The 26,087-nt window shown below is 33.5% G+C and overlaps 2 protein-coding genes and 2 pseudogenes across 8 annotated transcripts; all 4 read right to left on the reverse strand.

Moving 5' to 3' along the window:
• Positions 1–3,201: 3,201 nt before the first annotated feature.
• LOC111280282 (cysteine-rich receptor-like protein kinase 10) lies at positions 3,202–4,760 on the reverse strand (annotated as a pseudogene).
• An 8,603-nt stretch (positions 4,761–13,363) lies between these two features.
• LOC149510611 (cysteine-rich receptor-like protein kinase 11) lies at positions 13,364–16,890 on the reverse strand. 2 transcript variants are annotated; one of them, XM_089756921.1, is made up of 8 exons: positions 16,246–16,888; positions 15,909–16,152; positions 15,674–15,802; positions 15,293–15,408; positions 14,730–14,940; positions 14,301–14,538; positions 14,009–14,159; positions 13,364–13,897 (listed from the first exon to the last, which is right to left on the reverse strand). In XM_089756921.1, exons 1-8 carry the CDS (start codon positions 16,717–16,719, stop codon positions 13,568–13,570), a joined length of 1,893 nt encoding a protein of 630 aa, XP_089613047.1. In that variant the 5' UTR covers positions 16,720–16,888; the 3' UTR covers positions 13,364–13,567. The 2 variants fall into 2 exon arrangements, with proteins under 2 accessions (XP_089613047.1, XP_022723384.1); XM_022867649.2 differs by having other exon boundaries at positions 15,909–16,890.
• Positions 16,891–17,722: 832 nt separating this feature from the next.
• LOC111280284 (cysteine-rich receptor-like protein kinase 10) lies at positions 17,723–19,995 on the reverse strand (annotated as a pseudogene). Its single transcript, XR_016334958.1, has 5 exons — positions 19,866–19,995; positions 19,120–19,259; positions 18,820–19,030; positions 18,376–18,608; positions 17,723–18,271 (listed from the first exon to the last, which is right to left on the reverse strand). The product of XR_016334958.1 is annotated as a cysteine-rich receptor-like protein kinase 10 (transcript).
• On the reverse strand, positions 19,732–24,930 carry LOC111280354 (putative cysteine-rich receptor-like protein kinase 30). Of its 5 annotated transcripts, none has more exons than XM_089756917.1 (9): positions 23,771–24,930; positions 23,535–23,663; positions 23,132–23,268; positions 22,562–22,772; positions 22,468–22,491; positions 22,135–22,372; positions 21,840–21,990; positions 21,368–21,728; positions 19,732–20,091 (listed from the first exon to the last, which is right to left on the reverse strand). In XM_089756917.1, the coding sequence occupies exons 1-8, from the start codon at positions 24,582–24,584 to the stop codon at positions 21,399–21,401; spliced, it is 2,034 nt and encodes a 677-aa protein (XP_089613043.1). In that variant the 5' UTR covers positions 24,585–24,930; the 3' UTR covers positions 19,732–20,091; positions 21,368–21,398. The 5 variants fall into 5 exon arrangements, with proteins under 5 accessions (XP_089613043.1, XP_089613044.1, XP_089613042.1 ...); XM_089756918.1 differs by lacking the exon at positions 19,732–20,091 and having other exon boundaries at positions 21,170–21,728; positions 23,771–24,354; positions 24,500–24,834; XM_089756916.1 differs by lacking the exon at positions 19,732–20,091 and having other exon boundaries at positions 21,170–21,728.
• Between the last annotated feature and the right edge of the window lie 1,157 nt (positions 24,931–26,087).

Consider the following 26,087-nt stretch of genomic DNA (forward strand, 5'->3'; position numbering starts at 1 on the left):
CTTAGAATTTTTCTTCTACAAGTCAAACTTGCCTATTAAGAATCTATTTTTTTTTAAAATTTTTTGCAAGTCTTCTTGTTTATCAAGTAATATCTAGTCAATCCTAAACAAATCTATTATGGGATTTGAGTCACTATTTTCAACAGTAATGAAGGTAGAATGGTAGACTATAACAAACAAAAATCAAAGGTAGAGTGTTATTTGATATTGCTTGTTTTTTTCAGGTTTCAAACTTACAAACTCGTTTTACTAGCGAAAGTGGTGCGTAAATCAAACTCATATGTCCATAACAATTAGAATGATTTTTCCTCGGTTCTAACTTACTTTGAAGTTTATTTGGATTTATACCCAAGCTAGGTAAAATTTTAGAAGATATATACGAGAATAATTCTATAAAAAAAAATTTTTGGTTTTCAATAGAATATGAAACTTTTTAATTTTATTAAAACTAAGATGGAAATAATTTAAATTGTAACGTGATCAGTTGATAAAACTTTAGTTTGTTAATTTAGGTGATCATAGTTCAAACTCTTACAATTTTAAACATGAAAAAAAATTATTAGACCAAAGTAAATAAGTAAAAAAAATTAATTCCAGAAAACAAGTTTAAATAAAGCCTAAATCTTCAAACGTTGTCGAGGAATTGTCAGAAATTGAAACCTCATTTTGGGTAAATTGAGTGGTTTTGGTTATCATCTGATGCCACTAAATTTGTATAACCATTTTGTAATGAGGATTCCTCCAATGACAGAGAAGTGTTTTGGTAGAATCCAAGTCTTGAAGGCTGTGGAAAGAATAGATGCATCTACTGAGAGTAAGAAACTAAAGCCATAATTGGTCTATTAGCAATATCCTATTGAACACATAGCAACCCGATATGGATACTTTTCTTCATTTCACTTCTGAAACCACCCATCAAAATGTTAGAAAATCAACACACACATATACACGCACACATAAAATAGTAAGCTCAAAATAAGAATAAGAACATACAAATATATTTGTTTTAGCTTAATCCAAAATGGCCTACTCCAAACTCAATCCACTAACAAATAAATCTTTACAATTATGAGACTTTGGAATGAGAAAAATCACCAAAAAACTCCTTACTCAAAACTTAACCCAAAACCTAATTACATCATTTTAATAGTCTACTCACTTAGCTATTCTCTTAGTGTTTAACTATCTGGGATTATTAAACCAAAACCAAAACATCTTATTTGTAAAGGTTAAACTCCTTATACTTTTACTAAACTTTCGATGTGGGATACAAGACAAACTCAAATTCACTTAACTTTCGATGTAGAATTATGAGATTCAAGGCAAATCCAAACAAATTCTCTCTTGACTTGAATCTTTAAATACTTCAACGGTAATTACAAAACTGACACACTTGCCCTTTTTTTTTCTTTATCGCAGGAATCCCAGCAACTAAAACCCCATCAAGCATATATAAGTGATTTTTGACCCTATTCCCTTATAAAATCAAATTACTATTTTTGTACACTTTTAATCAATCATTACTACCATAATATGTGTACACCCTAGAAGCTAACTTACTCGAAGTAGTTAAATTGTAGCTACAACTCGATACATGCCTTATATGACAAAGTGTCCTAACAACACCATTACAAAATCTAAGGCAAACACTCTTAATATCTTGAATTTGCACCTTTTCATTATTAATATCCCCATACTTCTTATTCTTTTCCAACTCTACAAAGTAACTTCTATCATTGCAGACATAGACTGTAGCAGCTGAATCTAAAGCCCAACATTTATCACCTTTCAAAGTCTAAGTCTCATCCACATAAGTCATCAAAAAAACTTCATCATCATCAAACACAACAGCAATTGTATCACTTTTTCCTTCATTCGATTTTTTTCATCATTCACTTTTTTTAAAGCAACCATATCCCTTTTTAGCTTCTTGCAGTGCATTTGGATATGTCTTTTTTCACTACAATAATAACATTTTATATCATTGTAATCTCAGTCTTTTGACTTGGATCTTTCACTTAATTCATCAACCCTCTTTTGACTCTTTACTCGATCAAAACCTTTTACAACTAATGCACTCATTTCAAGTGATGAGTTTTATGTTCCCATAAACCTTTCGTTCTCACACAATAGGATAATCACATCATCCAACTAAAAGAAGACCTACTTACCAACAAAGTCTGAACTATAGGTCTATAAGACTTGGGCAAAGATAACAATAAAATTAAAGCCTTCTTTTCATCTTCTTAATAAAAATCATCAGCAATTGAGAAACCAACATATTAAACTTAATCAGGTGATTGTGAAGACTCGTACCTTCTTTCATCTTTAAAGAATACAAATCCCCCTGTAAATATAATTTGTTAATCAATGACTTCAAAACATTAATACTTTCAAGCTTATCGTACAAACTCTTCGAAGTATTATCAGTCAATATATTGTACTTTACTTCTAGTGTTAGTACCAATCAAATAGTACTAACAACTTTTTTTTTAATTTATTCCAATTACTATCAGACATTCTTTCAGGCTTACTACTCTCTAATGCCTGATTCAACCCTTGTTGTATTAACAAATATTGAATCGTACTTTACCATTACATAAAATTATCGAATCTCAAACGCATAGGCATACTAGACATACTTCAAACATCTTGAAATACTTGCTTCACGATCTTTTGGGCTTGCCTCTCATTTTCTCAAACCTCAAACCTCACTTGTTGGGAAATCAATACAAACATGTAGCACTCACACACAAAATAACAAACTTAAAATAAAAATAAAAACACACAAATATATTTATTTCGACTCAACCCAAAATGATTTACTCTAAACTCAATCCACTAATAAATAAATATTTACAACAATGAGTATTTTGAAATAAGAAAAGTCACCAAAAAAATATTACACTATTTTAATAGCTTACTCAATTAATTATTTTCTTGGTATCTAACTATTTGATATTACTAAATTAAAATTAAAATATCTTATTTATAAGGGTAAAATCTCTTATACATTTTTTTAAACTTCCGATGTAAAATATAAGACAGACTCAAATTTACTTAATTTTTAATGTAAAATTATGACATTCAAGATAAATCTTAACACAGAATAGGATCTATTACATTCAAGAGTGGTTGTTTCTTCCAAATTTTCCATACCCAAAAAAAAAAAAAGAACTTGGATACTGTAAATTAGCGCTACTAGTCAAATTCCCAGAACATATGGGAAATATCACTTTCTCCTTTTATTCGAATGGTGCGTGAATTACTCACTGTCACTTTTTCCTTTTTTCCAATGGTGCGCGAATTATTGACCATGTCTTGCATAAGTTGGAAAACTCCCTGCCTGCTCGTCGAAGAAACGACTGATCTTTTACCATTGATGGTTTCCAAAACTAACACACCAAAGCTATAAACATCAGATTTGACTGAGAAATGTCCATGTTTTACGTACTGGAGCCATATATCCACTATAAACAATGACAAGTAATATTGATTAATATTTGCCAATTTTGTACTTTAGTCCCAGTTGGAAGGAAATTTTGACTACGACATTTGAGAGGAGACTTATACTTGCAATGTTCCCACAGCTCTAGTTATATCGATATGAGTTTGATCATATTTGAACAACCAAACTATTCCAAAATCAGCAATTTTATGATTCATCCCTGCACCTAATAGAATGATATCTGCTTTCAAGTTTCGATGAATAATTCGTAATTGAGAATTTTCATAAAGATAATGAGCAATTCCCACTATAATTTTGTATCTATGTTCACAATTCAATGGCACACGCTTGGTGGGATCAACAAAATTACAAAATCAAGTTATTTAACTCGATGGTAAAACAATGCTAATAACAAAAATAGATGTATAAATTTGCTCTCTCTCTCTTCACGTACAAGCTCTTGCCTTCTGTGAGATGTGGTAATATAATATCTAACAAAAAATGCATCAGGAAGAAAAATGCAATCATACGAAATATAAACTTGCCAAGGCTAGATTTAGGCACAAACTCATAGATGAGAAGCCTTTCCTCTTCCTCCAAGCAAAAACCGATAAGCCTAACCAAATTTGTGTGTTGAAGCCTTGCCATTAACAGGAATTCGATCTTAAATTCTACTTCTCCTTGTTCAGAGTTCCTAGACAGCCTCTTCGCGGCTACTTCTTGTCCATCAGGAAGCGTGCCTTGAATCAACAAAACAGAGAAAATATGAATCCTAGTCCTAATAGAAAATTCAAAAATTGACTCATTCTTCTACTGCGGTCTCTAATTAGCTATAAGACAGTGCCAAACCACCCTGTCCAAGCTTGTTATGGTCGGATAAGTTAATTGTTGCTTCTTTGATAGTGCTAAAATCTAGGTGCAATGACTGCCTGCTGAAGTCAAATGGCAATCTGGTGCTAACATTTTCATCTGCCACTTCATGGATCGAAGTGGTGAACTTATGTAAATGGAAAAATGGAAAGCACCTGCATGGTTTGATTTTATGATCTTTATTGCAGACTGTCTGATTTTCTTAGACACAACTACTAGACATGCAGTTTCAATGTGTTAAACGAATAAAATTATTTTTCTGTGATTTCTCTGAAATTCCATGTGCTTGAAGCTATTGTAATGAAGATATGTAGTCATCGTCAACTATATTTGTAACATATAGAACCAAACAAAATAAAATGATCAGTTACTTTTCTTCTCCCATTTGGTCTTCTTCGTCATCCTTCGCAGCACGGTGCAAGCAAGAGCCAGAAGTTGCCATTAAAGTAACAATTGGAACAACGATGAATATAGCAGTTCAAAATATGGAACTTTCTTTATCTGCAAATTAAAGCGAGCAACATACTTGACAAATTGAATTCAGCATTTATAAAAAGTGAAACATTATAAGCGGTCCCGTGCAGGCAAAATTTGGTACTTTTCTTTTTCAAGCATTTCAAAATAATTCATGTCTATTAAAGAGGATTGTTCTATATATCCTTGTTTTTAGTCCCATATAATATGAATTTCTCCAATGGGCAAGATCCTGTACCTTTCTTGGTTATTGTATCTGTAGAATGCGGAGGAGGAATATTAGGTGGAGTTGGAGGTGGAGGAGATAGGGACGGGCCGTCAGCTGAAGATTCATAGAAGGAATACAAATCCCATCGGAAGGAACGGTTAGTTTTATGAACATGACCTCCCTGCCTCCCATGGCAACGTCTTCGTTAGTCATCCACTGACACCCTTAGGCAGTTGGTGCAGTCACTCTGAGATAGATCTGGAATGCACTGCATGAGTGAATATATCCTCACATGGCTGGTCAAATTACTTAAATGTATTTGCAACAACTATACCGAATATGAAATGGTCAAGGCTTGAGTTATAAGTCAAAAAGTCGTAAGTAAATAGGCTCTGTCTGAATTGTCAAACAGAGAATTACCCCGAAAAGGAAAGAGAACGGGAGATGCTGCATAGTAATTGTGTGCGTGGAAATAGATCGATAATGAAAACAAATTCCATTGCACTTCGCTGTCTTTGCTTAATTTGATTTTCACAGGCCTCTAATATTATTTATTTAAAAAATAGACAAAATGAATAGGATTATTAAGGTAATAAACAATTAGTTTTATTTCTTTAATTTAAAAGAGATGAAAAAAAAAGAATACACTGACAATAGTAAGGTCCAAATCAATTTGAATATCAAATTGTGAATCTCTTTTTTTTCCTCTAACCTCATGCATCATAATGACAATAATAATAAAAGTTCCATTAACAGATGTTTATAAACATTGCTTAAGATTAATTTAAATTTTTTTAAAAAAGAATATATCATTTTTTATCAAATTTAATAAAAAATAATATATTAAATTTATCCAAACTGTGCTGATTCTATGAATCTAGTCTAGAACACATATTTTCGTATTCCCAGCACCTACCAAAAACAACTCAATTTGCGGTTAAACAAAATATGCTTAACGTGGATAGTTCTTTTATGGAACAAATCGCATGGACTTGAGAGAGTCTGTTGCTTGCAGGGCCAGCAATTTGAGACATAAAATATGCTTTCTTTTCGATGGACTCCTTTTTTTTTCTCTTCTTTTGGATAAATTAAGGCACTAGCCATTCACCACTCTCCAATGCGCCAACAGCTTGTGGTCAACTCTTTCACTTTTGACTTGGGAGGGTTTATATAGCCAATGGGTTCACAAAACTTGATTTCATCCTAACTACTACTTGGGCTTTAAATTTTCTAGGGAAAACTATGGCCCGCTAGGTATGCGGTTGCCTTATATAATACAAGGGGTTTAAACTTGTGCAATCCATTCAACAAACCGCTTAAAGGGAAAAACATTAAAAATTAAAAATACATAATGTGGAAGACTTATCAAGCAAAGGGCTCACTAAGCAGCGAACCAAAGTTGTTTATTATGAATATTTAAACCAAAGAAGCGAAGTTGATTGAGTTGATAAGAATCTAATATTTCACTTATAAGTTGTCTCGAGAAAATCTTTTCTTATTTTAAATGTTTTGTGAATAAAAAAAATCAAAAAAGCATTGAGAATTTTTGGACAAACTTACAGTTAATTAAGTACAACAATATCCATTGTCAACAATCAAAAGTAATTTTGATTAATATTTGCCAACTTTGTGCTTTAGTCCCAATTGGGAAGGAAATTTTGAATATGACATTTGAGAGGAGACTTATACTTACAATGTTCCCACAACTCTAGTTGTATCAGTATGAGTTTGATTGTATTTGAACATTTGGTCATTCTAAAATCTAAAATTTTAAGATTCATTTCTTCATCTAAAAGAATGTTATCTGCTTTTAAATTTTGGTGAATAGTTGGTAGTCCAAAATCTTTGTAAAGATAGTGAATCCCTCTAGCAATTCTCACTATAATTTTGTAACTATGTTATTAATTCAATAGCACACGCTCGATTGAATCTACAAAATTACAAAATCAAGTTACTAAACTCATGGTAAAACAATGCTAATAACAAAATAAGATGTATAAATGTGAATTTTGTTACACACATACACACATTCTCTCTCTTTTCATGTATAAGCTCTTGCCTTCTGTGAGATGTGTTAATATAATATCTACCAAAAAATGCATCAGGAAAAAAAATGCAATCATGCAAAGTATAAACTTGTTGAGGCTTAATTTAGGCACAAACTTATAGATGAAAAGCCTTTCCTCTTCCTCCAAGCAAAAACCTATACGCCTAAGCAAATTTTTGTATTAAAGCCTTACCATTAACAAGATTTTATTCTTAAATTCTACTTCTCCTTGTTCAGAGTTCCTAAATAGCCTCTTCACAGCTACTTCTTGTCCACCAGGAAGCGTGCCCTGAAGCAACAAAATGGAGAAAATATGAATTCTAGTCCTAATAGAAAATTTAAAATTAACTCATTCTTCTACTACGGTCTCTAATTACCTTGTAGACAGTGTCAAAACCATCATGTCCAAGCTTGTTATCATCAAAGAAGTTAATTGTAGCTTCGTTGATAGTTCTAAGATCTAGTTACGATGACTACCTGTTAAAGTCAAATGGCAATTTGGTGCTAACATTTTCATTGCAACTTTATAGATTGATTTGGTGAACATATGTAAATGGAAAAATGTAAAACACCTACATGGTTTAATCTTATGATCTTTATTGTAGACTGATTGATTTTCTTTGGCACAATTACTAGACATGCAGTTTCAAAGTATTAAGCAATAAAATTATTTTTCTATGATTTCTCTAAAATTTCAAGTGCTTGAAGCTATTGTAATGAAGATATGTAGTCATTGTCAACTAAATTTGTAACATATAAAACCAAACAAAATAAAATGATCAGTTACTTTTCTTCTTCCATTTGATATTTTTCGTCATCATTTGTAGTATGGTGTGATGGAATAAAATAACCTCAAACAATATGATAAGTGAATATATCAAGCAGTGAAAAAATCAAATTATCCCTTTTTTTATATGAATTTAATAGGAATCAAACAAATAAAGCTAATAAATAAATTTTCGAACCACAAGTACAAGTAATTTACGTGGAAAATCTCCCCAAAATGAGGAGTAAAAATCATAGGCAATAACAAATAATCTTCATTATCAAAATAATATGAATACAAAGTTTTCTCTAACTAAAACTAGATGCATACAACTACAATATCTTAAGATTAAATAATTTTGTAGGAAAAAATTGAAGAAATCTTAACAAATTTAAAGATTAATAAATACCAACAAAATCAACAAGTAAAAAACTCAAAACCCAATTTTCACCGTACAAATTGAAAAATAATGAGTCGTGAACACATTGATAAAATTTTAACTCAATTGGACGACAAATTAACTTCAATCAAGCTATTTAACTAAAACTGCACAAAATCCCCTTTTCTCTTTTTTTTTTTTCAATTTTGCCACCACACCACTTTCTTGTTTCTTTTTCAGCCATATAAGGGTTTACCCTATAACCAAACATAAAAAGACTAAAAAGTCCTTAGTGAATTGGCTTTGGTTTAGGCCACCTTCACATGGAGGAAACCAAGCCCAACAAATCTTCCTTTTTCTAACTATGTGAAGGAAGCAATAATATGATAAAGTCATCATTAGAGAATTTTTGCACAAACATACAATGGTCAAAAGTAGTTTTTAAGTAGCCTTGTTTACTCATAACTAACTCAAACTTCTTATACCATTGTCACAGTACTTGATTTAACCTATAAAGACTTTTTTTTTCAGCTTGCACACAAATTTCTCTTTTTCGTTAACCATGAAACCCTTTGGCTCCTTGTAATACCCGTAATAAAACAAAAAAAAGGGACTATTTTAAGTATTTTTATAAGTGGGAGAACTTTTTAATAAAGAATGAGAAATTCAGAGGACTTATTGATAAATAACTCAATTTTTATTAATAGGGTTAACTTTTCAGTTTTCAATCAACGACTAATCGAAAGAAAAATAAAAACTTATTTCTCCTCTATTTCTTATACAGAAAAGATCAATTGAAGGATTCCAAGTGAAGGGAAAGAACAAATCTACAAGGAAAAATTGTTTGTTAGAGGTGAGTAAATAATCTCTTTCAATTTTGGAGTATTGATGATTAAGTCTTAAGGTGTAATTTGTAATCGAGAAACCCTAAAATTTTAGGGTTTTCATTATCCTTATTCGGGCAGATGATTTAAACTTTGATTAGGGTCAAATTAAGTATTGAGAAAGTTGGTAATGAGAATTTATTGCTGAAATAGAAATTTGATAGGAATAGAAAGGAAAATCTTTATTTTGTATAAATCCTGATATGAATCCTGTGTTTGTAGTGATAAATTAAGGTTATATTCTGTATTAAAGGGTTAAATATTGCTATGATTGTTATATATTGTTGGAAAGCATGTTGAATCTACTTTCTAATAAAACAAACGAGAGTTGAATTCGAGTTTTCTATGAAGAGTTATCTAATTTTTACCTAAGGATGTGCAGGCTGCCTAGTAGCAGTAAGAGGGAGGAATTACGAAATTTCTCTTAATTTTTGTACAAGGATTTACAGATTATGTTTGGAAAGCTTATTGAGTTTACTTTCCAATGAAATAAGCGGAATTGAATTTGGAGTTACCTATGAATAAATACATATTTTTTTATGAAAAGGTATACTGGCTGTCTGGCAGCAGCATATGATGTAGATTTCAAAAATTGTTATAATTAATCCACAAGGAATCATGAGATGGGCCATAAATGGTTAGAAATTAGTCAAGTTTAGTTTCTAACGCATTAAAAATATTTTAATTCTGAATTGGATATCTTGAGTTATGCTCATTTTAGTGAAAATAGCGCAGGCTGCTAGAATTAATTACTCGAGTTATTACTTGTTTAACTTAATTATTTTGGTAAAAGTAGCCTCAAATGGGTTGATTAATTATTGTTATGTTGGAATTATCTTGAATAAGCCACTAATTTTTTAAGGAGAAAAACTAGGTGGTGGAATCGAAAGAAGGTAAATAAAATCTCACACATTTGCTTGTTTTCGAATCTATGTATATATATATATATGTTTCTAAATGAAAGAATGTTTTATTTCTATATTTTCGTTATATGAAAATAAGATCAAGCATATGATTATTTTGTGTTTTTCTATATAAATGATGGATCATACTTATAAATAAAATGAAAAAATGATTTATGTTTAAAGAATGATTTTGTGATGGCTATGTTTTTACATTCCTGAAAAGTGGGATCATCGACACCAGAACTAATTCTACGACCCTAACTAATGAGTTATAGTAGTTAGCATAGACATGATCATGCGACCATGCTAACAGGTTATAGTAGTTAGCGTAAGATCCTGGCTAGCGGGTTATAATAGTTAGCAATGATCATGAGGATGAAATTATCGATACAGCCAATGTCACGGGTTATAGCAGTGACCATAGCTAATGATAAACGATTGATAATGATGATTTATGATGATTTTAATGATTGATCCATGATTTGGTTTGATTACAATATTTGAATGATAGCATATTTTGCAATAATTTATAAAGACGTTTTTTGACATTGATTTATGAATTTATGAAATGTTTGACAGAATGATGATCTTGAAATGTTTTGACATTATGAGTTGATAAATGTTTTGAGAATGATCTATATAGTACGTATAAAAAAATGTTGTTTGATCCGGTAAGGTGTGTGAACCTTTACTTACTGAATTGTGGTTTGCTCATTCCCTATTTTTTTTTTTTTTACAGATGTTATGAATGATAAGTATGATTAGCTTGAGAAGAGCTAGAAGAATTGAACATTGGAGAACTACTTAGAAATTAGGATTTTATGAAGTATTGTTTATTTTAGTTGTAATATTCGACTTTGAACCTTTGGAGACTTGTTATCTAGTTATGTTTCTTAATGAGAACCTTTTATATTTGAAAGTTGTTCAATGGTTATGGATTAGGCTTCGTATTGCTTTGGAGGTTTTACTTCAAGGTAATATGACCATGTTATGTCTCGATTCGGGGCGTGACACTCCTCCATGTAAATCTCATTGTCTAAGTCACCATAAAAAAAAGCAGTTTTGACATCCATCTGCTCAATCTCCAAATCAAGACTAGCTGTTAAACCCAAAACCACACGAATATATGATATTTTAATAATAAGAGAAAAGATTTCATTAAAGTCAATACATTTCTTTTTACTGAATCCCTTAACAACCAATCTAGCTTTGAAACGTGGTTATGATGTGCGTTCTTCTCGCTTCACTGTATATACCCATATGTTTTTCAAATTGAATATATCACGCAGCAAAAAAATTAAATTAACCCTCTCTCATGTGAATCTAGCAAAAATTAAATAAATAGATATGATAAATAAATATCCAAACCATAAGCACAAGGACACAAGCAATTTACATAGAAAACTTCCCTAAAATGATGAGTAAAAATCACAAGCAATAACAAATAATCTCCACTATCAAAATAATGAGAATATAAAATTTTCTCTAACTAAAACTAAAGGTACACAACCACAATATCTCAAGCTTAAATAATTTTGATAAAGAAATAATCTTACAAGAGAAAATTGAAAAATCTAAACAAATTTAAAGATTAACAAACACTCATGAAATCAATAGGTAAAAAACTAGAAACCCGATCTTCACTGGTTAAACTGAATAACAATGAATCATCAACACATTAATAAAATTTCAACTCAATTGAATAATGAATTAACCTCAATCAAACTACTTAATCAAAATTGCACAAAATCTTCTTTTCTTTACTTTTTTTTTTTTTCTATTTTACCGCCACACCACTCTCTTGTTTCTTTTTCAACCATATAAGGATTTAAAATCCTATAACCAAATATAAAAAGATTAAAAAATCCTAGATGAATAGGTTTGGTTTATGCTACCTCCACATGGAGGATACCAAGCCCAACACTGTGGAAGTAAGAGCCAAAATTGCCATTAAAGTAATAATTGGAACAATGATGAATATAGCAGTTCGAGATGTGGAGCTTTCTTTAGCGGCAAAAGCCAGCAACATGCTTGACAAAAGTGAAACAAAATATAAGAGGTCCCATGCAGGCAAAATTTGGGTACCTTTCTTTTTCAAGTATTTCAAAATAATTCATGTCTATTAAAGAGGATAGTTCTATATATCCTTTTTTTCAATCACAAATAATCTGAATTTCTCCAATGGGCGAGAACCCGAACCTTTCTTGGTTATTGAATCAGTAGAACGTGGACGAGGAATATTAGTTGGAGGTGGAGGAGATAGGGACGGGCCGTCAGCTGAAGAATCATAGAAGGTATACAAATCCAATCGGAAGGAACAGTTAGATTTATGAACATAACCTCCCTGCCTCCCATGGCAACGTCTTAGATAGTCATCCACAGACACTCTTAGGCAGTTGGCGCAGTCACTCAGAGATAGATCTGGGGTGCACACTGCATGAGTGAATATATCCTCACACGGCTGGTCAAATTACTCAAATGTATTTGCAACAATTATACCGAATATGAAGTGGTCAAGGCTTGAGTTATAAGTAAAAACTCGTTAAGTAAATAGGCTGTGTCTGAATTGTCAAACAAATTCCATTGCACTAAGCCGCCTTTGCTTAATTTGGTTCTCACTGGCCTCTAATATTATTTATTTTAAAAAATAGACAAAATGAATAGGATTATTAAGGTAATAAACAATTAGTAAAGTCCAAATCAATTTGAATATCAAATGTGAATCTCTTGTTTTTACCTCTAACCTCATGCATCATAATGACAATAATAATGAAGGTTCTATTAGCAGATGTTTACAAACATTGTTTAAGATTAATTTAAATATTTTTTAAAAAAAGAATATATTATTTTTATCAAATTTAATAAAAAATTAATATATTAAATTTATCCAAAATGTGCTGATTCTACGAATCGGATCTACAACACATATTTTCGTATTCCCAGCACGTACTAAAAACTAAATTTGCGTTTTAACAAAATATGCTTCACGTGTTCTTTTATGGAACCAATTGCATGGACTTGAGAGAGTCCGTTGCTTGCAGGGCCAGCAATATAAAATATGTTCTCTTTTCGATGGACCCCTTTTTGTTTTCTTTTACTTTTGGGCTTCGTTTTTTTTTTTTTTCTCTTCTTTTGGATAAATTAAGGCACTAGCCTTTCACCCCTCGCCAATGGGGCAACAGCTTATGGTCAAACCTTTCACTTTTGACTTGGGCTGGTTTATATAGCCAATGGGTTCAAAAAACTGGATTTCATCCCAACTACTACTTGGGCTTTAAATTTTCAAGGGAAAACTCTCGCCCGCTAGGTGTAGTTCCCTTATAGAATGCAAGAGGTTTGAGCTTTTACAATCCATTCAACAAACCGCTCAAAGGGAAAAACATTAAAAATTAAAAATATATAATATGGAAGACTTACCAAGCTAAGGGCTCACCGAGCAGCGAACCAAAGTTGATTATTATGTGTATTTAAAGTAAAGAAGCACTACCATTGGGACTTTGTTGAGTTGATAATATATAAGTACTATCTTACGGAAGAATTTATAGACAAGACTTACAGATAATATGTAAGTACTATCTTTCAGACTTTATCGAGGATCTAGGTCGGAAATTGAAACCTCATTAACTGAGACTTTGGCAGTTTCACCTCTATATTGATCAGATATGGATGACTCAGACCTCGTTTCTGTCTCCTCAATGGAATGTATATCAAACGCAGGTCTCGATGGCACTGGGAGAGAGATGGAGTAGCGACTAAGCATAAGAACGACAGAGGCCATTGTTGGTCTATAAGCAATATTTTCTTGAACACATAGCAATCCGAGATGGATACACCTCATTATTTCACGGCTCGAACCATCCCTCAGAATTGGATCTATGACTTCTAAAGCAGTCCCTTCATTCCAATTTTTCCATGCCTACAAAGATTTTGAGAATATGAACTCAGCAAGGGGCATGTAAAATCTACGTTGTCCTTTTTAACAATTCTAATCCGGTTATATCATCAGCACAAGGGAGATGCAACTTACATGGGTTAGAAGAGACTCTCCCACTTTTTCTTCGGCGAAGCTACTGATTTTTTTACCACTAATGATTTCCAAAACCAACACACCAAAGCCATAAACATCAGACTTAGCTGAATATTGTCCATAACATGCATACTCTGGAGCCATATATCCACTGAAGACAACAAATTAATAAAAAAATGAATTTGATTGGATGCTAAAATAAGCCCGTGGTGAATTTGTGCTAATGCTTACGATTACCTAGTTTTTAGACTCAACAGGTGTAAAAACAATATTTGTATGTTCATATACTTACAAGGTCCCAACGATTCTGCTTGTATCAGCTTTAGTTTGATCGACTGGAAACAATTTTGCCATTCCAAAATCAGAAATTTTAGGATTCATTTCTGCATCTAACAATATATTGGCTGCTTTTAAATCGCGATGAATGATTCGGTATTGAGAATCTTCGTGAAGATAAAGAAGTCCCTTAGCTATTCCCTCTATAATTTTATATCTCTTCTGCCAAGATAGTAGTAAACGCCTGACAGGATCTACAAAATTCCAGGACTAAAATGCGTTCAAAAAGTTTCTACTCATGATTAGTCATGAACAGAATACTAATAATCAGAGATATCCAATTTTTTACCAATAAACATGTCTTTTCAACGCATTCTACCAAGACAAGCGAATTAAATAAAGTCAATATATTCAATTTGTATGGTCAAATGAATTGCTACCATACCGAATATGAAGTGGTCAAGGCTTGAGTTGGGCAAAAACTCATAGATGAGAATCCTTTCTTTTTGTTCCGAGCAAAAACCAAGAAGCCTAACCAAATTCCTATGTTGAAGCTTTGCCAATAACAGGACTTCATTCTTGAATTCTTGTTGGCCTTGTGCTGAATTTCCAGACAGTCTCTTCACAGCTATTTCTTGTCCATCTTGAAGCTTACCCTGATAGAAGATGCAACAAAGAAAATGATGGAAAAAACTAACTTGCAATTCCTAGTATTTGTTTTTCAAGGGAGTAGTGATACTAGCGAATTACTTGTTTTTCGGCAGAAACAAAAACACTAGATTTAGCACATTTTGAAAGAAAATTAATTATAAATGTGAACTTTGGAGGTTGAGTAACCGAGACACCACTAAAAGTGTTAAGCTTAGCACTCGGAAAAGAGGACAAAGTCCCCCATTCCTTCTAGATATAGAGGCGGCACAGCGGCAGGGGAAGCCTTATTCTATTATTCTCTATCTTTTCTTTTCTTTTTTTATATTGAAAATTTTCACACACTAAATCTTAAATTACCTTATAAACAGTACCAAATCCACCTCGTCCAAGCATGTTTGCATCCGAGAAGTTTTCTGTTGCAACTCTGACTGCATTAAAATCAAATTGCAACGATTTCTCATGACTCCTGTCATCTGCAAATTAACAGAAGAAGCAAGTTATAGCAAATGAAAAGGAGAGAAAGGCACTGGCAAGATTTTGGCTAAATGGATCTCACTTCATAGATAGTTATTAGGCTAACCACAACCTTTTCTTTTTCATATTGCTGGATTAAATTACTCATCTTTAATTTCCAAAGTATGAAACCACACCCACTTAAAAATTGTAAAGAGGTTGATTTTGGGAAGTGGTGATCGTAGAGTGGTAGACTATAACAAACAAAATCAAAGACGATCTTACTTTGATCATCCTGCTTTGTTTTCTTCCTCATCTTGAGGAGAACAACAACTGCAAGTATGCCAACTATCACGAAGACGATAATTGGAACAACTATAATGGCAAGAGTTGGGGATGAAATGCCTCCATCCACTGCAAAAACAAGAAATTTGTATGTAATTTTTTTACAAGATACCTATTATTGAAATTTTCATCTTCTTGCTGAAATCTGCATGTCATCTAGCAGACCCATACTTACCTTTTGTGATTGTGGAGTTCACTTGGTGCGGAGGAGGACTTCCAGATTCAGGTGGGGGAGGAGGAGATAAGGATGGAGCAGTAGTAGACGCATTAGGTGTATAGAAGAGATACAAATCCCACCGGAACCAACAGTTAGGGTTCCTAACTACACCTCCTTGCTTCCCATGGCAACATGTTTCATAGTAATTCACGGAGTTCCTTAGGCAGGAATCGCAATTCTTCTGCGATAAATCTGGAGTGCACTGCATTAGAGCGTAAATGTTTTTAAATGGTGTAAAATATGCTTCCCCAGTTGCATACTTGAGACTAGACGAGCCAATGGAAGCCTGTCTCACCACACTATCCATCAAACTCTCCCAAACCTTATCAAATTGTGTCAAGTTCGATGTGATATTGCCCGGGTTATAGACTGCAACAGTAGGATCTAGCTCCAGGATTCCAAAAAACGACCGATCTGCATAGCGTACAAGACAATCCTTTTCCCATGTCAGGGCTTCTTTCTGGTTGGGACACTTAGCTATGAGATCGTGAATTGAGGAATTGAGGCAGCTATAACAATTATCTGAAGAAAGGTCTCCTCTGCAAAGCCCGAGAGCGTAAACTTTGTTGGAGTCTTGGCCAATAGTGGCAGTAAAGAAACCACTTTTTGCAGAGACGTTAGCAGGGAGAGAAGCGAGAATAAGGTCCCGGTTTTTGCCATACGTACTATTAGTTGTGAAATTACCTGTGTCATAGCAATGTTGGGCAGTGACAAGATTGATGCCTATAAGCAGATGGGAGAGGAATGAAACAAGAACTTTAACCCACATTGCGTGACTACGCTGGCTTCAAAATAATCGACCTCAAATTTGAGAGAATTGAAATCCCTGTTGGAAAAAAAAAGTTTTTTCTTGCAAGAAGATGAGAGTTTGTATGTTCTGGCTTCTTAACTTGAGTTGGAAAAATACTACCATGGAAGCCTTACGCAGTTGAAGTCAAGCAACCGAAAACTTGTGAAATTCTAAAATTCCCAGTAATTACCCGTCATCTAGTAGATAACCCAGCATGGCAGTGTCGCATCGTTAAGCCCGCAACGACTTTTAAGTTGACGTGAATAGGAAGAAAATTGAAAAGCGATACTTCCCGGTTTCTTCCCGAGTGGTTCTGTTTTTTTGACAGTGACACTAAGGGACATGGCTTTGGGGTTAGCTTTTTGACTTGTGACTTTTCCAAGTCAAGGTCTTCCTATACCAAACCCAACAATCGTGTCGGGAGTAGAAGAAATTACTGCAGAATCATTAATGTGATATTGCGGAGTTTTTTCAGGTTCAAACTTACAAACTCGTTTTGCTGGTGGAAATGGTACGTAAATCAAAGACGTTCGTCCATCGCAAATGATTTTTCCTCGGTTCCAACGGCCAATGCAATTTACCCAAGCTGTGTAAAATTTCAGAAGATATACACGGGAATTAATTCTATAAAAAAAATTCTTTTCGTTTTTCAATAGCATACAAAATTTCTAATTTTATTAAAATTAAGATCAAAATAATTTAAACTATCACATGATCAATAGATAAAAGTTTAATTCCTTAATTTTAATAATTAGAATTCAAATTTTAACAATTTAAAACATTAAAAAATTATTAAAACCAAAGTAAATAAGTAGTTCAAACTGCTAATCAACATTTATTAGAACAAAGTAAATAAGTAATAATGATCAATTCCAGAAAACAAGTTTAAAAATACAGCTAACATCTTCAAACGTTATCGAGGAACTATGTCAGAAATTGAAACCTCATTTTGGGTAAATTGAGTGATTTCGGTTTTGGAATTATCGGATGCCACTAAATTTGTATTGCCATTTTGTAATGAGGATTCCCCCAATTCCGGAGAAGAGTTTTGGCAGAATCCAGGTTTTGAGGGCTCTGGAAGAAAGTAGGTGCATCTACTGAGCGTAAGAAGAGCTGAAGCCATAGTTGGTCTATTAACAACACCTTCTTGAACACATTGCAACCCTAGGTGGATACATCTCTTCGTATCACTTGTGGAACTACCCATCAGAATAGGATCTATTTCATTCAAGCCTGTTCCTTTCTTCCAATTTTTCCATACAAGAAAAAGTATAGAAATTGGAGACTCTAAATTAGTACTACTAGTCAAATTTCCGGAACATAGGGAAAATATCACTTTTTCCTTTTTTTACAATGGTGCTTGAATTATTGACTATGTCTTACATAAGTTGGAAGACGCCCTGCCTCCACGTCGAAGAAATGACTGATTTTTTTGCCACTGATGATTTCCAAAACTAACACACCAAAGCTATAAACATCTGACTTGACTGAGAAATGTCCATGTTTTACGTACTCTGGAGCCATATATCCGCTATAAACAATGAGAAGTAAAATTTGATTGATATTTGCCAATTTTGTGCTTTAGTCCCAATTGGGAGGGAAATTTTGACTATGAAATTTGATAGGTGACTTATAAATGTTCGCACAACTCTGGTTGTATCAGTACGAGTTTGATCAAATTTGAACAACTTGTCCAAAATCTAAAATTTTAGGATTCATCCTTTTGTCTAAAAGAATATTATCTGTTTTTAAATCTCGATGAATAATTCATAGTCGAAAATTTTCATGAAGATAAGGAATCCCTCGAGCAATTCTTACTATAATTTTGTATCTATGTTCTCAATTCAATAGCACACACTTGATTGGATCTACAAAATTACAAAATCAAGTTACTTAACTCATGGTAAAACAATGCTAATAATAAAAATAGATGTATAAATATGAATTTTATTACACAATCTCTCTCTCTCTCTCTCTCTCTCTCTCTCTCTCTCTTCATGTATAAGCTCTTGCCTTCTGTGAGATGTGTTAATATAATATCTACCAAAAAATGCATCAGGAAGAAAAATGCAATCATACGAAATATAAACTTGTCGAGGCTTGATTTAGGCACAAACCCATAGATGAGAAACCTTTCCTCTTCCTCCAAGCAAAAACCTATAAGCCTAACCAAATTTCTGTGTTGAAGCCTTGCCGTTAACAGGACTTCGGTCTTAAATTCTACTTCTCCTTGTTAAGGGTTCGTAGACAGCCTCTTCACGGCTACTTCATGTCCATCAGGAAGGGTGCCCTGAAGCAACAAAACAGAGAAAATATGACTCTTAGTCCTAATCGAAAATTAAAAAATTGACTCATTCTTCTACAATGGTCTCTAATTACCTTGTAGACGGGGCCAAAACCACCCTGTCCAAGCTTGTTATCATCGGAGAAGTTAATTGTTGCTTCTTTGATAGTGCTAAGATCTAGTTGCAATGACTGCCTGCTGAAGTCAAATGGCAATCTGGTGCTAACATTTTCATCTGCAACTTCACAGATTGAATTGGTGAACATATGTAAATGGAAAAATGGAAAATACCTGCATGGTTTGATCGTATGATCTTTATTGCAGACTGTCTGATTTTCTTTGGCACAACTACTAGACATGCAGTTTCAAAGTACCAAGCAGTAAAATTATTTTTCTATGATTTCTCTGAAATTCCAAGTGCTTGAAGCTATTGTAATGAAGATATGTAGTCATAGTCAACTAAATTTGTAACATATAGAGCCAAACAAAATAAAATGATTAGTTACTTCTCCCATTTGATCTTCTTCGTCATCCTTCGTAGCACGGCGCAAGTAAGAGCCAAAGTTGCCATTAGAGTAACAATTGGAGCAACGATAAATATAGCAGTTCAAGATATGGAGCTTTATTTATCTGCAAATTAAAGCCACCAACATACTTGACAATTGAATTCAGCATTTATAAAATGTGAAACATTATAAGAGGTCCCATACAGGCAAATTTTGGGTACTTTTCTTTTTCAAGTATTTCAAAATAATTCACGTCTATTAAAGAAGATTGTTCTATATATCCTTGTTTTTAGTCCCATATAATCTGAATTTCTCCAATGGGCGAGATCCTGTACCTTTCTTGGTTATTGTATCAGTAGAATGCGGAGGAGGAACATTAGGTGGAGGACATAGGGACGGGCCGTCCGCTGAAGAATCATAGAAGGGATACATATCCCATCGGAAGGAACAGTTAGGTTTATGAACATTACCTCCCTCCCTCCCATGGCAACGTCTTAGTTAGTCATCCACAGACACTCTTAGGCAGTTGGCGCAGTCACTCTGAGATAGATCCGGAATGCACTGCATGAGTGAATATATCCTCACACGGCTGGTCAAATTACTCAAATGTATTTGCAGCAACTATGCCGAATATGAAATGGTCAAGGCTTGAGTTATAAGTCAAAAAATCGTAAGTAAACAGGCTCTGTCTGAATTGTCAAACAGAGAATTACCCCAAAAGGAAAGAGAACGGGAGATGCTGCATAGTAATTGTATGCGTGGAAATAGATCGATAATGAAAACAAATTCCATTGCACTTCGCTGCCTTTGCTTAATTTGGTTCTCACAGGCCAATAATATTATTTTTTAAAAAAAAATGGACAAAATGAATAGGATTATTAAGGTAATAAACAATTAGTTATATTTCTTTAATTTAAAAGAGACGAAAAAAAAAAGAATATACTGACAATAGTAAAGTTCTAATCGATTTGAATATTAAATTGTGAATCACTTTTTTTTCCCCCAACCTCATGCATAATAATGACAATAATTTAAATGTTTTTTTAAAAAAGAATGTTATTTTTATCAAACTTAATAAAAAAAATAATATATTAAATTTATCCAAACTGTGCTGATTCCATGAATCTGGTCTATTACACATTTTCGTATTCCCAGCACCAACTAAAAACAACTCAATTTGCTTTTAAACAAAATATGCTTCAGGTGGATAGTTCTTTTGTGGAACCAATCGCATGGACTTCAGTGAGTCCGTTGCAGCAGGGCCTGCAATTTGAGATAAAAAATATGCTCTCTTTTCGGTGGACTCCTTTTTCTGTTTTCTTTTACTTTTGGGCTTTGGATTTTTTTTTATCTTCTTTTGGATAAATTAAGGCACTAGCTATTCACCCCTTTCCAATGGGCCAACAGCTTATGGTCAACCCTTTCACTTTTGACTTGGGCGGGTTTTTTAGCCGATGGGTTCACAAAAGTGGATTTCATCCTAACTACTACTTGGGCTTTAAATTTTCAAGGGAAAACTCTGGCCCGCTAGGTATGTGGTTGCCTTATAGAATACAAGAGGTTTAAGCTTGTACAATCCATTCAACAAACCACTCACACGGAAAAACATTAAAAATTAAAAATACATAATGTGGAAGACTTATCAAGCAAAGGGCTCGCTAAGCAGCGAACCAAAGTTGTTTATAATGTATATTTAAACCAAAGAAGCAAAGTTGATTGAGTTGATAAGAATCTAATATTTCACTTATAAGTTGTCTCGAGAAAATCTTTCCTTATTTTAAATTTTTTGTGAATAAAAAAAACCAAAGAAGCACTGAGAATTTCTAGACAAACTTACAGTTAATTAAGTACTGTACATCTTTCAAACTTTATCGAGGATCTAGCTCGGAATTTGAAGCCTTGTCGACTGAGACTTTGACAGTTTCACGTCTATATTCATCAGTTATGGATGACTCAGACCTCGTTTCAGTCTCCTCTATGGAATGTGCATGAAATGCAGGTCTCGATGGCACTGGGACAGAGATGGAGTAGCGACTAAGCATGAGAACGACAGAGGCCATGGTTGGTCTATTAGCAATATTTTCTTGAACACACAGCAATCCGAGATGGATACACCTCATTATTTCACTGTTCGAACCATCGCTCAAAATTGGATCTATAAGTTCCAAAGCAGTCCCTTCATTCCAATTTTTCCATGCCTGCAAAGATTTTGAGAATATGAACTCAGCAAAAAGCATGTAAAATCTACGTTATCCTTTTTAACAATTCTAATCCACTTATATCATGAACACAAGGGAGATGCAACTTACATGGGTTAGAAGAGACTCTCCCACTTTTTCTTCGGTGAAGCTACTGATTTTTTTACCACTAATGATTTCCAAAACCAACACACCAAAGCCATAAACATCAGACTTAGCTGAATATCGTCCATGCCAAGCATACTCTGGAGCCATATATCCACTGAAGACAACAAATTAATAAAAAAAAATGAATTTCAATGGATGCTAAAATAAGCCCTTGGTGAATTTGTGCTAATGCTTAGGATAACCTAGTATTTTACACTTAACCGGTGTAAAAACAAAATACGCATGTTCATATACTTACAAGGTCCCAACGATTTTGCTTGTACCAGTTTGAGTTTGATCAACCGGAAACAATTTTGCCATTCCAAAATCAGAAATTTTAGGATTCATCTCTGCATCTAACAATATATTGGCTGCTTTTAAATCGCGATGGATGATTCGATATTGAGAATCTTCGTGAAGATAAAGAAGTCCCTTAGCTATTCCCTCTATAATTTTATATCTCTTCTCCCAATTTAGTAGTAAACGCCTGACAGGATCTACAAAATTCCAGGACTAAAATGCATTCAAAAAGTTTCTACTCATGATTAGTCATGAACAGAATACTTATAATCAGAGTTATGGAATTTTTTACCAATAAACATCTCTCGACTGCATTCTGCCAAGACAAACCAGTTAAATAAAGTTAATATATTCAATTTGTATAGTCAAATGAATTGCTACCATACCGAATATGAAGCGGTCAAGGCTTGAGTTGGGCAAAAACTCATAGATGAGAATCCTTTCGTTTTGTTCCCAGCAAAAACCAAGAAGCCTAACCAAATTCCTATGTTGAAGCTTTGCCAATAACAGGACTTCATTCTTGAATTCTTGTTGGCCTTGTGCTGAATTACCAGACAGTCTCTTCACAGCTATTTCTTGTCCATCTTGAAGCTTACCCTGATAGAAGATGTAACAAAGAAAAATGATGGAAAAAACTAACTTGCAATTCCTAGTATTTGTTTTTCAAGAGAGTAGTGATACTAGCGAGTTGTTTTTTGGCAGAGATAAAAACACTAAATTTAGCACATTTTGAAAGATATTTTATTACAAATGGGAAATTTGGAGGTTGAGTAATGGAGACACCACTAAAAGTGTTAAGCTTAGCACTCGGAAAAGAAGACACAAAGTCCTCCATTACTTCTAGATATAAAGGCGGCACAGCGGCAGAGGAAGCTTTATTCTATCATTCTCTATCTTTTCTTTTCTTAATTTTTTTTTTTATATTGAAAAATTTCAGACACTAAATCTTTAATTACCTTATAAACAGTACCAAATCCGCCTCGTCCAAGCATGTTTGTATCCGAGAAGTCTTCTGTTGCAATTCTTACCGCATTAAAATCAAATTGCAACGATTTCTCATCAAATTGCAATGATTTCTCATGACTCCTGTCATCTGCAAATTAACAAACGAAGCAAGTTATAGCAAATGAAAAGGAGAGAAAGGCACTGGCAAGATTTTGGCTAGATGGATCTCACTTCATAGATAGTACTTAAGCTGACAACGATCTTTTCTTTTTCATATTGTTGGAAAAAATTACTCATATTTAATTTCCAAAGTATGAAACCACACCTATTTAAAAATTGTAAAGATGTTGATTCTGTGATGTGGTGAAGGTAGAGTGGTAGACTATAACAAACAAAAATCAAAGACGAACTTACTTTGATCCTCCTGCTTTGTTTTCTTCCTCCTCTTGAGGAGAAAAACAACTGCATATATGCCAACTACCACGAAGAGGATAATTGGAACAACTATAATGGCAAGAGTTGGTGATGAAATGCCTCCATCCTCTGCAAAAGCAAGAAATTTGTATGAAATTTTTTGACAAGTACCTATTTATTGAAATTTTCATCTTTTTGATGAAACCTGCAATTCATCTAGCAAGACACGTACTTACCTTTTGTGATTGTGGAGTTCACTGGATGCGGAGGAGGACTTCCAGATTCTGGTGGGAGAGGAGGAGATAAGGATGGAGCAGTAGTAGCAGCATTAGATACATAGAAGGGATACAAATCCCACCGGAACCAACAATTAGGCTTCAAAACATAACCTCCTTGCTTCCCATGGCAACATCTTTCATAGTAACTGACGGATTCTCTAAGGCAGGAATCGCAATTCTTCTGCGATAAATCTGGGGTGCACTGCATTAGTGCATATATCGTTTGAAATGCTGTAAAATCTGTTTCCCCAGTTGCATACTTAAGCTTAGACGAGCCCATGGAAGCCTTTCTCACCACACTATCCATCAAACTCTCCCAAACAGGATCAAATTGTGTTAAGTTATAGTTGATGTCGCCCGTGTTATAGCCAGCATCAGTAGGGTCTAGCTCCAGGATTCCAAAAAAAGAGCGATCTGCATAGCGTACAAGACATAGATTCCCTGCCCATGACATGGCTCCTTTCTGGTTGGGACACTTAGCTATGAGATCGGGAATTGAGGAATTGAGGCAGCTATAACAAGCATCTGAAGAAAAGTCTCCTCTGCAAAGCCCAAGAGCGTAAACTTTGTTGGAGTCTTGGCCAATAGTGGCGGTAAAGAAACCACCGTTTGCAGAGACATTAGCAGGGAGAGAAGCAAGAATAAGGTCCCGGTTTTTGCCATATGTACTATTAGTTGTGAAATTACCTGTGTCATAGCAATTTAGGGCAGTGGCAAGACTGATGCTTATAAGCAGATGGGAGAGGAATGAAACAAGAACTTTAACCCGCATTACGTGACTACGCTGGTTTCAAAATAATCGGCCTCAAATTTGACAGAATTGAAATCCCTGCACGAAAAAAAAGTTTTTTTTGCAAGAAGATGAGAGTTTGTATGTTCAGGCTTCTTGACTTGAGTTGGAAAAATATTGCCATTGAAGCGCAAGCCTCATGCAGTTGAAGTCAAGCAACCGAAAACATGTGAAATTCTGAAATTCCCAGTAATTAATCCTCATCGAGTGGATAACCCACCATGGCAGTATCGCATCGACAAGCCCGCAACGGCTTATAAGTTGATGCGAGTAGGAAGAAAATTCAAAAGAGATCCTTCCAGGTTTCTTCCTGAGTGGTTCTGTTTTTTTGACAGAGACACTAAGGGACGTGGCTTTGGGGTTATCTTTTTGACTTGTGACTTTTCGAAGTCAAGATCTTCGTATACCAAACCCAGCAATTGTGTCGTGGGTAGAAGAAATTACCGCAGAATCATTAATGTGATATTGCGGAGTTTTATCAGGTTCAAACTCACAAACTCGTTTTGCTGGTGGAAGTGGTACGTAAATCAAAGACGTTCGTCCATGGCAATTGGAATGATTTTTCCCCGGTTCCAACGTCCAATGCAATTTACCCAAGCTGTGTAAAATTTCAGAAGATATATACGGGAATAATTCTATAAAAAAATTCTTTTTGTTTTTCAATAGCATATAAAATTTCTAATTTTATTAAAATTACGATCAAAATAATTTAAACTATCACATGATCATTAATAAAAGTTTAACCTGTTAATTTTAATGATTAAAATTTAAATCCTTATAATTTAAAACATAGGAAAAATATCACTTTTTCCTTTTTTCCAATGGTGCATGAATTATTGACTATGTCTTACATAAATTGGAAGACCCCCTGCCTCCTCGTCAAAGAAATTACTGTTTTTTTTTGCCACCGATGATTTCCAAAACAAACATGCCAAAGCTATAAACATCTGACTTGGCACACCAAAGCGATAAACATCTGACTTGACTGAGAAACGTCTGTTTTACATACTCTGAAGTCATGTACGATGAGATAAAATAATTTCCAACAATATTTAAACTGAATATATCATACAGTAAAAAAAATTAAATTATTAATTTTTTATGTGAAGTTAACAAAAATAAAATAAATAAAACTAATAAATAAATTATCATACTACAAACACAAAAACATAAATAATTTTCATGAAAAATATTTTCAAATCGAAGAATAAAAACTACATATAGTAACAAATAACTTTTACTATTAAAATAATGAAAATATAAAAATTTTTTTAGCTAGAACTAGAGGTATATAATATCTCAAAATTAAATAATTTTGGTAAAAAACTAATCTTGCAAAAGAAATTTGAAGAAGTCTCAATAAATTTAAAAATTAATAAACACTCGTAAAATCAGTAGGTAAAAAACTCGAAACTCGATCTCCACTATTCAAATTAAAGAACAATTAGTCATAAATACACTGATAAATTTTTAACTAAATTGGAT

Source organism: Durio zibethinus, chromosome 28, assembly GCF_047325235.1.
Source record: "Durio zibethinus cultivar Kanyao isolate XHJ-2024 chromosome 28, ASM4732523v1, whole genome shotgun sequence".
In the NCBI taxonomy this organism is placed as follows: Eukaryota; Viridiplantae; Streptophyta; class Magnoliopsida; order Malvales; family Malvaceae; genus Durio; species Durio zibethinus.

Excerpts from the sequence above, each read along its gene's own strand:
- LOC149510611 (XM_022867649.2), bottom strand. The coding sequence starts at position 16,719 with ATGTGGGTTAAAGTTCTTGTTTCATTCCTCTCCCATCTGCTTATAGGC. Across the intron at positions 14,539-14,729 it reads CCTTGACCACTTCATATTCG|ATCCTGTCAGGCGTTTACTA; the intron begins GTATGGTAGCAA and ends GGAATTTTGTAG. Across the intron at positions 14,160-14,300 it reads AGCAGAATCGTTGGGACCTT|TGGATATATGGCTCCAGAGT; the intron begins GTAAGTATATGA and ends TGTTGTCTTCAG.
- LOC111280354 (XM_089756917.1), bottom strand. The coding sequence starts at position 24,584 with ATGCGGGTTAAAGTTCTTGTTTCATTCCTCTCCCATCTGCTTATAAGC. Across the intron at positions 23,664-23,770 it reads GAACTCCACAATCACAAAAG|AGGATGGAGGCATTTCATCA; the intron begins GTAAGTACGTGT and ends TTGCTTTTGCAG. Across the intron at positions 22,773-23,131 it reads GATTTGGTACTGTTTATAAG|GGTAAGCTTCAAGATGGACA; the intron begins GTAATTAAAGAT and ends ATCTTCTATCAG.